We start from the raw sequence: 10421 nt of genomic DNA, 5'->3' as shown, positions 1-10421 counted from the left end.
ATAAGAATAACAATAAATAAATAAAAAAAATTAAAAAATTATAAAAAAATTTATCAATCATTTTCTATGTTCCTCCTTTTTATAATATACTTCTAATTCTAACTTTGTATTCCTAATTTTATACTCGTAGAAACATCTTCAACCACTTCAATTTTACTAAAACTCTGTCAATCTAATTGTAAGATCGCTAAGCGGAAGTCCACCAGTTGTATATTTTCTTTTATCCAATTCTTCCTAAAATTCTGTTAATCCGAGAGCATCCTTTCTCCCCTCCACCTGAACAATCTCGTTGAAGTCTCCCATAAAGACTGACATAAATCTGCAATATAACTCAATTTCTCCCACACAGCAAATTTCTCTTCTCTTGTATGAATTCCATACATCACAAAAAGCATAATTGAAATTATTTTTAGTAAGACCCCTTCAACATACAACCAAAGCTCCCTTTTATAATAACGACTCATTTTAAATATTATTTCATCCCAAATTAACAGTAAACCACTTGAGGCACTCTCCGACTCAACATATTCTCATCTCGCAGCATCACTCTCCTGAATTTTTATTACATCAAACTTCGTCATTACCTGCCACTTAATCTCAAACAAGCCCAACATATTCAACTTAAATTTTTTCTTGAGGTTTTTGACCATGCTCAATTTTTCATCACCCATTAACCCTGTAACATTCCCGCTAATAAATTATTTCCAGCGTCTTACTTTATCTTTCTATTTTGCCAATCTTATTTTCTGAGCAATTTCTTCATTCTGTGCTTGGAGAATAACCATAATATCATCTTTTTCATTGTATAAAATTGCACCTGATTCCAACGCGAGGTCCCAAGTTTTTCTATTTTCAAGCATATGCTCCTCCAAAATATTATTTCTGTTTTCCTTACTTCCTTCATTCTTGTCCGAACCACCATCATCAACCACCCTCTTCCCAACTACTTCTTCATCGTGTTTCGATAGCTCCCCCTATCTCTTTGTTAATGTTGTTCCCTTTGTGCCGAAATCCATGCCACTATTATTCACAATGTCATCCCTATCACGCGTTCCTTCATCAACGTCTTCTGCACCATCATCATCAACATACACACCCAACCCACCAGTCCCTCCATTCAATGTCACCGCCGGGAGAGTAGCGGCTTCGTTCTCCGCCACCAACTCTTCCTCGATCTCACGACCCAACATAGGTGGCGTCAAGGTTGCGCATTTTCCTTGCCACGTTGAACCTCCTTTGTCGTGGTCAGTCTTTAGCTTTCCTCCTTCAACATCCATTCGGTCTCCCTCAATCTTCTCCGCGCCGATTTTCAGTGCAAGTTTTACAGATGCAGCTTCCTGCATACTTGTCGTAGACTCTTCTCTAGCGTGCTCATCCCTATCGTGAAAAACGTGCTCTATTTCCATCAAGCATGACTCAAATTCTAGACCCAACCTAACATCATCAAACCGTTTGATTGAGGAAGTCGAGTCCAAAGATCCTTCTCTATCTTTTTTGGACATCTTTGAATTGTTGTGCCTAGCACTAATCCTACGAAGAATATTCTTTTTCTTATTCCTTTTGTCCCTCATTTCTAATCCATTAAAGATACCTTCATAAATCCATGTTACTGTATCTTCAGAATCAGCTTCATAATTAATATGATCACATCCTATACAATCTGCTCTCCCTTCAATTCCTTCATAAATTGATTGATATGTTACCTTTTTACCTGATTTTGTTTCGAATGATCATTAATCCATTCATTCAAAATAATTTCAGGAATTACCAACCTGCCCTTATCTTCTCCGTCTTTCCTCAGCTCTTTCATCACCACATCGGCTGCCTGGTCATTGAAAACTGCCAATTTTGTAGCCTGTGTACTCCTTAAGCTCGTACCTGCACACTTCTTTTCCACAACTGTTCTTCATTGTTCACAAACATAGTCACTTTTTTCATTAGCTTCTTTATAACAATTTAATCCAAAAGCCTCCCGTCCCACTTCTTTCACTAGCACATCGAATCCACTGATACCTATTGTGATATGGACCCATTCATTAATCATATCCATGATACAAGTATCTATTTTCACTCGTCCAACACTAAAAGACATGCACGATTCTGTCACTTTGTCACAATCGACTACTTTCCCCGGCCTCCTAACATATTAAAGGTATCTGCTGACCACACATGTAACGGAACCCCGTAATATTCTAACCACACTCTTCGAGTTTCACATTGCTCCATCTCATCCCATCTCCATATACTATGGAAGAATTGCAAGAGACTATACATTTTGAACGTATATGCTTCTTCCGCATTCAATACAGAATCAAAAGTCAAAAGAACTTTATATGCTCTCAGTTCCAGTACTTAGACAACTTGAGGCAAGTTTTTTCCAATCATCTTTTTCAAGGAACTTAAATCAATTGCCTTCGTCGTACTGCCGACCAGACTTCTCTGTAGTCATTCCAGATTCTCTTTCACCACCGATACTTCTACTTTCTTTGTTTATCCATTTCCATGCGAGTCTGGCTCTTTTTGGTGCCTTGTTAGTTTCTCTACTTGCCTTTGGTTATTTCCTTCCTGAGGCTGAGAATTTGTCTTGTTCCGACTATCACCTCTTTCCTGAGCTGTCCTTCGAACCTTTGTCTCAGTTGTTCGTCTATACTTCGCTTCTCCCACGTACACAATCTTCCCTCTCAACCTCATACGATTCATTTCTGTTATAGTCTTCGGAACTCCACCTTTCGTTGTATAACGGATGAACGCAAAAACATACATATTACCACTCTTTTGTTTTCGTGATACATAAATGTTGTTAATGCGTCTAGTCCAATTAAACAAATGGAATAATTCATTCTTCGAAATGTTTTCAAGGAAATTATCAACAAAAATGGAAAAAGACTCATTTTCCAACCGTTGATATAAAATAATTTTTATATATACAAATACATTTTTGTTAACCACTTATATATTGTGATTGTTGTTATTTTTCAATTAAATATGTTTTAATGATGTTCAAGATACATTTTTTTCCCTATTAATTATGGTTAAAGTGATCAAAGCAATGCGGAGATAACGCATCTTGTCCCATTGAAGGTGCATAATGTCCAGATTGATGATTGGGAGGAAAATCGACTAATAATATATGTCAACGTATCTGGATTGTGGCTTCTATAAATTCATATTCGTGATTCGTGAGCAATTCCCCTAATTAACATCATCTTATGATAAAAGTAGCGAGAACAATATTCTGGACTTTCGAAGATTATTGTTGAGAGAGTAATATTTATGGGAGAAGAAAACCAACAAATATTTAAAAGAAAAAAGATAAATGTTTCTTAGCAAATTAGAAAATACAAAATACTGACTTGGGCGAAAATTCTTAACGTACAATTGGGCTAAGTTTTCAAAGATCCCTTACCCTTATAATAAGCTTTAACGTTGATTATAATAAGCCCACAATTTATTACTCAATACTTGGGTATGGGCCAGCCTCGTATACCTTATATGTAGATTAAAAGAAATAAGAAAGTCGTCAAACTCCCAACCAAGTTCACTTCAAATTATACCATGACAATTTTGGTTCAAAGATTTTCCTTGTAGATTTTGGCTAGGAATTTGGTCAAAGTAATCAAACATTTCGGTAGATTCAAAGACTAGTCAGATCAGAAACCATCAATTTTCTTACTCTGCTATAAAGAGTATACTTTTCTAAAGGTAATGCACATAGCAGTATAGTAAGTTCACATACATCACAACTTCTGAAATATTAGTTCACCGAAGAAGCTAAATATTTCTACTTTAAAAAAATCAAATCACAATATCATCCTTTAAAGCTTACAAACATACCAACAAGCGTGTTGGTGTAATAGCAGAGCCAGAGACACACTAGAAGTGAAAAATATTTTAATGATAAAATGGGGGCGAAAGATTAATCACCATTGAATTTGTAACGTTGAATCTTTCATCGAATTTAAACGGACAACTCGAATTTGGATACGATGATACCGTCGCTATCAGCATACAACCACTCTCCATCACGGATGAATGCACCTCCAACATAGATAGGGACATGTTTATCCCCAGTTCCTTTCTTGTTAGACTTGAGTGGATGAGAGGACAAAGCTCTCACACCAATGTCACATGCATTGATCTCATCCACATCCCTTATGCAACCATTGACCACAATCCCAGCCCAACCGTTGCTCTGAGCAAGTTGACCAAGGTTCCCTCCAACAAGGGCACACCTCATGCTCCCTCCACCATCAATCACAAGAACCCTCCCTTCTCCCTTTGTCTCAAGCATTGCCCTCACAATCACATTGTCTTCAAACACCTTTAGGGTCACAATTGGCCCTGAGAATCCCCTCGCTTGACCGTACACCTGGAACACTGGATGCAGCACCCTCAAGTCACCACTTGTTATGTGTGTTGCATTTGTGTCACAGATTTCAGCCGTTGCCAAAGCAGCCATCTTAACACTAACAATTCAACACACCTTAATTTGTTAGGTCAACCCATTTTGACTGCTCTAAGTGGATCAATTAACATGCATAAAATGCAAAATTTCTAGTTGGAAACAGGAACAACTTGGAAGATGAGTTCAAACAGAATATTAAACTACTCATTCACCTAAGCTCATGACAACAATAAAAAAGTCTGGTAGTCCACAAATTATAAAAAAAATAAGATAAAATAATAAAGACTAAAATTATAATTAAATTTATGTATTTTATTAGACTGAATTTGTGAGTCACGAAATTTCTTTATTATTGTTATGGGCTAAAGTGGAAGAAGAGTTTAATATAGAAATAGAAATAGAGAATTATTATGAGCTATTGATGAAATTGTGAAAGCATATGTAGAAAGTAGTAAATGAAATTAAAGCAGAAGATGCTTACCTTGTTGCTTCTTCAAGGTTTGAACAGAAGAGGTGGAAGAGGAAGAAGAGGAAGGTTGAATATAAATGAAAAGAACATGGTCACTTTTTGGGTCAGTGTGCATAAACTTCCAAAGATGACGTCAGCCATCCTTGATTGCTGTGCCATGCCACATCCATTTCATCTCAACCGCTATACATTACTTGTTAGTTGGGATATGATTACTTTCCTGGAAAATTCGTATCACTGTTGCGACATTATTTGCGCAATTGTTTTATGTGTATTTATTAATTATTATTCTATAAAAGGAGCGTGCGTATTGAAAGTTAGAGACTGAATTTAATATATAATAAAGAAAAAAGAATTTAAAATTTGAGTGTTAGAGCAATAAGATTATGGTGCAGTTGTAATTTGTAAACATAACACCACCTTACAAAATTTTGTGGCGTTCAGCAAAAATTTGGTTTATTTGCTGCCAGGAATTCATGCGGCTGTAAGAAATCACCTTGTCACATAGAAATGGGACCACCACCTAAACATTTGTGAAGGGTGAGAATAGCAACAAATGAACTAATATGGGATGTCAATAGTCAAACACACCCCTTTAAATTACATGATTCTCGCTTAGTCACTTTCTTAAACCTATTTTGAGATTTAAGTTTCACTTTGCTATCTAAGATTTTTAAATTGTACTGATTTAATTTTTGAGATTCTAATTGTTATAATTTAGTCGTTTAAATTTTAAAAAGTGTACCACGATATTTTTTTATAAAATTTTTATTATTAGAACTCAACATGATATGATTTAGACCTAGTTTAAATAAACAGTTTAATTAAGTTACTTTTAAAAAAATAATTTAAACAATAAATGACTATATTAAACATAGCTTATAAATAAGTTATTTTGTATTTGAATTTTTAATTTTAAAAGTATTTATTTTATAAAAATGTGATAAAAAATAGCAGTATTATGAGAGAAGTTTTTTTTTTAACTTCTCTATAAGCTACTAAATAGCTTCTTAGAAAGCCGCACTTTGATTTTAAAAATTATGTAAAATATTAATACTATTACTTTTCATAAGTTAAAAACTAAAAAAAATTACTTTTAAAACTTTTCAAAGCAACCCTTAATCCTTGTCAGGTTGGATATGTTAATGGCTAGTAGACCTAAATGACTTAAATAAGAGAATGTTGTTTCCAATCTTTTTTTCTTCTAATAGTCTCTCTCTCATCTTTTTAAATTTTTTTTTTCATCATGAAACATTATTTCCATCAATACCTTTATCTGCATCATTCGAAGTTTGTATATACCATTAGTACAATATGTTAATTAATTTAGTGACATTCGTACACACAATTTCTAGCAGTCAAAGAATTATTAAATCCGTTTTTAACTTCCACGCACATGTATAATGTATACGGGAGTGGATCCTCTCCCGTAAAAAAAATTGAATTGTGTCAATTGTTTAATCTCATCTTTTATTATTCTCTCTCATATTTATTTTTAGTTTTACTTATAAAATTAATGGTAAGATCACATTTTATTCCCTTAAATGTAAAAAAAAATTGAAAAAATCTATTTCCAACGTATACACAGTTTATAATAAACAAAATGTGGCCACAAGAACTCAATATCCGTCAATTTGTACTTCATTTGATCCATGGAAGAGAGAATTTTTTTTTGGTCTGAAGTTCAGTAAAAATGAAGACGAAGTGATCAAAAATCAAAAGAGTGCAATGTTTTAGTGCGGTGAAATTCTAATACGAATGTTAGCGCTAAAACATGGATGACTTAATATGACAAGAATTAAGCCACGTCACTAATAAGGTTGGGATAAGCAATAGCAACTAGCGAACCTCAAGGACTAAAGTAGGGCTTAACTCTGTTTTGAATAAGCAGAAGTGCAATGGCGCCGAAGCCCAAACGCCCCCCTCCCTTGGACCACCCGGCTTCCGCTTCTTCCACTTCAAGTTCCGACGACGATCATCAACAACACTCTTCATCTGAACAACAACTTCATCTCCAACACTGGTTCTGATCCATTGAAGAATGCCGCAGCTGAAGCAAAAGATGAGATGGAGGTACCAAGAGTGGATTCGGATGACATTCAGTGCTATGTTAGAGGAGAGCCGGAAAGAATTGAAAATGGCTGAATTTGAGTTACACGTGAAGCGTGCACAATAATTCCATTCATGAAATAGTACATGCTGAGATGTATGCTTCTTTTTTCTATTGAAGCATCACAATTACCAAATACAACTTTCTTTCTAATGATTTTTGCATCAAAGCCTAGAAACCCGTAAGGGTCATGTTAACTTGACAATTTCACTCTGCTACATGTATAGAGAAAACGAATAAAAAAAAGTTGGAGTAATAATCGTACATTTTTTATGTATCAATTTGAATGTTACGTTGTATATATGATTAATTTACGTGTGTCCTGGGATGGGCCGGGGTTGTTCTAGCCTCTTGGATTCTTCCCTTCTTGTGGCAGTGGCAGAAACGTAATAAGGAACAACGAATAATCCATGGATGAAGCATAGAACGCCTCCAATGGATAGCAGCCGATGGTTCAATATATTGCAAGATTGCTTTGATCTTGAGTTGGCTAATGTGCCTATTATCAGCATCGAGAATGCAACTGCTAATATCATCCTGCAACCAACACAACACAGAAAATTAGAAAATTGGAACACAACAAATCCATGTACTAAACTAAACTCCACTTTTGGAACATACCATGAGAAAATTAGAAAAGCCACGGCTAATTGTCTGTTGGCAGTGGCTTTTGTGTATTGATCTCTGCTCCACACACAAATGCAGCCACCAAGCAAGTTAGCAATTACATGAGCCAGGGCCAACAGAACTGTGGCTGCTAATCCTAACTTGAAGGCTTGATAGCTTGGAACTCTACATTCAAATACCCCCACCTTCATGTGCTCTTCCTGTTTTCATTTCAAAAGGGTTTAAACAAAGCCTGTTCATCTCATGTATGTTCTTTCAAACACGTACTAGTATACTGTACTGTACCTTATTCTGCGCTATTTCTGCTTGAATTCCAAGTATGCCAGCTATAATATCCATGACCATCACAAGTATGCAGATGAGGAAGCCATAGTTCTTTGTCATGGTTCCCGGATACAAAGGTTATTGTCAGTTCAAGAGAAGAGAATGTGACAGCTCCTGGTTTAATAGTGAACCTCTATTCTATATATCATCTTTATATGAATGGAATATCATATCATATATGACAGCAAAAACCAGTTATGATGTTCAGGTGAAAGCTGATTTGTCCCTTACATATTATTACTTTATTCTTCTTTTGTCTTCCCTTTCCAATATTCCTTCCATGAGGGGCACGGTAAGCACAGTATCAGAAGCAAAAGAAGGGACATTTATATGTGCTTTGGAAGTAAGGCTACCAACAAGTATTCCTAAAGAACCTCTACTTTTACTTGGAACCAAAGTCTCTCTCTCTCTCTCTCTCTCTCTCAGAGACAGGAAAGGAACACATTTGTAAATTTATATATTTAATTCAAGAGAAACATGATATAGATCCGTTGTATATGTTAAATGGCAGCTCCTCTTTTTCTTTCTTGATTACTTATAAGTGGTACAATACCTTATACATGTCACTTGTATCAGGAATGTAAGTACCTGGGGTCATTATCAAGAAGAGGATACAATTACATAAGGCATACAGAATAAGAGATCCTATTCTTTACTCAAAAGATGAATAAAAAAATTAGCACTTGTAACATTGGATTTTCGTAAAAAGAGCATTTTTGGATTTTCCTTACCTTAATAGTGATTCATGATGAAATGGAATTTCTATGATGTTCATATAGGGAGGATGATTATCCTTTCATAATGAATATGAGACATAGACATAAGTACATAACACACTTTTAAGTAGTTACATGTTTAAAATGAGGCATATTAAAAAGAAGATTTTGAGATTATTGCTTCCCTTCTAACTAAAAGAGCCAATCAATCTTTTTCATGGTGTTCCCCCCCAGCATGGTGCATGTATTAAATGGTGTTTTCTCCTTTTGTTTGGATGAATTACAGCTCCTAATAATTCAAGAGTGCGGATATCACCAAGGAATGTGGTTAATACATAATTTTTTTACTTTTCATGACTCAAAAGAGTTGAGTGAGTTACTAATGCTAATCAGTATTATTCAATTAATTAATTAAAGAAGGAAAAGGTCTCTGTACCAAAAACAAAAGAAAATGTCTGAAGTATGCAAACTTTTTTTCTTTTATAGACCTCTGGCTTTTATGATAAGTTTGTTATCTTCTGAGAATTGTGAAAGTGAAACATAAAGTTGTTTATTCATTATTTTATTATTTGATGTCCTAGTTTTCTTTTTCTACTAACAATTCAATCTCAATCTCAAAGAATATTTTATTTGATTGTTCAAAGATCAGAAGCCAATATATAGTCTTAATTGCTATAAAATTTCTTGCAGGTTGTTGAATAAGGCATTGTAGACTGATATTCTTAATTCATTATTAGGCTTTAAATTTAGGAATGTGTGTCATGTGACATGTTAAATTTTAGAAAAGAACTTGCATATGAAGGAACTATGTAATTGGATTCCTTGATTGTTTACTTTCCTGTCAAATAATTTTGAAGGTTGAATCTTTATGAGAGAATAAGGAAAATAGAAACACAGAATGCATGAGGTTTTCTGGTCTTTCAGGAAGAGACTTCAGTGCAAACCACACCAAAAGTAAGTTCATGATCCAAGGGGAAGTAGTTCTCAACAGAGAACAAAACAAGGTTTGATCCAAGGAAGCAAAAAACAGCAAGAAAAACAACTAAGTTTCAATCCAAAACCAAAAGGGTTCATTGATTCCTAAGTTTCTGATTTTCATGCCCTGATTAACCATTCAAACCTACTTGCATATTCGGTGAGAGACTAAAAACAAGATAGCAGTTGCCACTGCTGTTCAACTAATTGCTGCTGATGATTTATTTTAACCAACTCTAAATGATTTTCATCTATTCATTGCAAGAAAGAAAAAGAAGCAAAGTTTTTACTGGTATTACTTAATGTGGTGAAAATGTTATTATGGCTTCAGAATATAGTTCATCCACAATCCAAATGTATACTATTATGCAGTTATTGAACTTGAAGAAGATTCATGAAGGCAGATTATAGAAACAATATGTGGAACAACCTCAGCTAACTCCGAAAACACGTCACGACAGATAGATTGTATCTTAAAAGTGCAGAACGTGCCAAGAACACTTGCTTCCTTTGAAGAGTACAGAAAAATGGTGAAAGATTAAATCTGAAAAACTACAGAAGAAGCATCCGCATTGCGGTTGAAGATCTACAAACAACAAACAATCAAAGTTGGAAGACTTCACTCTGGCTTTAAATCTGGTCAATCAAAGTAATTTTATTTTATATTATTAATTATCTCTAAAATAAATATATAAATTAAATATAATAAATATATAATTTTATATATTATATATATAAAGTTATAAATATTAAATTAAATTAAATAAATTTAATTTATTATCTCTCTAACATTGC

General features: G+C 34.3%; 2 protein-coding genes across 3 annotated transcripts; both read right to left on the bottom strand.

Annotated features, from left to right (window-relative positions):
- LOC107624227 (putative 4-hydroxy-4-methyl-2-oxoglutarate aldolase 3) lies at positions 3649 to 5197 on the bottom strand. 2 transcript variants are annotated; one of them, XR_001616788.2, is made up of 3 exons: positions 4887 to 5197; positions 3875 to 4464; positions 3649 to 3840 (listed from the first exon to the last, which is right to left on the bottom strand). XR_001616788.2 is itself a non-coding variant. In XM_016326710.2 (2 exons), exons 1-2 carry the CDS (start codon positions 4987 to 4989, stop codon positions 3959 to 3961), a joined length of 609 nt encoding a protein of 202 aa, XP_016182196.1. In that variant the 5' UTR covers positions 4990 to 5197; the 3' UTR covers positions 3649 to 3958. The 2 variants fall into 2 exon arrangements, 1 of the variants encoding a protein (XP_016182196.1); XM_016326710.2 differs by having other exon boundaries at positions 3649 to 4464.
- Positions 6642 to 8131, bottom strand: LOC107621728. Its single transcript, XM_016323741.2, has 3 exons — positions 7897 to 8131; positions 7606 to 7811; positions 6642 to 7521 (listed from the first exon to the last, which is right to left on the bottom strand). The coding sequence occupies exons 1-3, from the start codon at positions 7993 to 7995 to the stop codon at positions 7296 to 7298; spliced, it is 531 nt and encodes a 176-aa protein (XP_016179227.1). The 5' UTR covers positions 7996 to 8131; the 3' UTR covers positions 6642 to 7295.

The sequence above is a fragment of the Arachis ipaensis genome, chromosome B10 (genome assembly GCF_000816755.2).
Source record: "Arachis ipaensis cultivar K30076 chromosome B10, Araip1.1, whole genome shotgun sequence".
In the NCBI taxonomy this organism is placed as follows: domain Eukaryota; kingdom Viridiplantae; phylum Streptophyta; class Magnoliopsida; order Fabales; family Fabaceae; genus Arachis; species Arachis ipaensis.
The sequence above is the reverse complement of the archived record's forward strand: the minus strand, read 5'-3'. Positions and strand labels throughout refer to the sequence as shown.

What these genes read in the sequence shown, in the direction of transcription:
- LOC107624227 (XM_016326710.2), bottom strand. Translation starts at nt 4,989, where the DNA reads ATGCACACTGACCCAAAAAGTGACCATGTTCTTTTCATTTATATTCAA. An exon ending in AACCTTGAAGAAGCAACAAG is followed by an intron (nt 4,465 to 4,886) that starts GTAAGCATCTTC and finishes GAATTGTTAGTG; the next exon opens with TTAAGATGGCTGCTTTGGCA.
- LOC107621728 (XM_016323741.2), bottom strand. Translation starts at nt 7,995, where the DNA reads ATGACAAAGAACTATGGCTTCCTCATCTGCATACTTGTGATGGTCATG. An exon ending in CAGAAATAGCGCAGAATAAG is followed by an intron (nt 7,812 to 7,896) that starts GTACAGTACAGT and finishes AAATGAAAACAG; the next exon opens with GAAGAGCACATGAAGGTGGG. An exon ending in GCTTTTCTAATTTTCTCATG is followed by an intron (nt 7,522 to 7,605) that starts GTATGTTCCAAA and finishes TGTTGGTTGCAG; the next exon opens with GATGATATTAGCAGTTGCAT.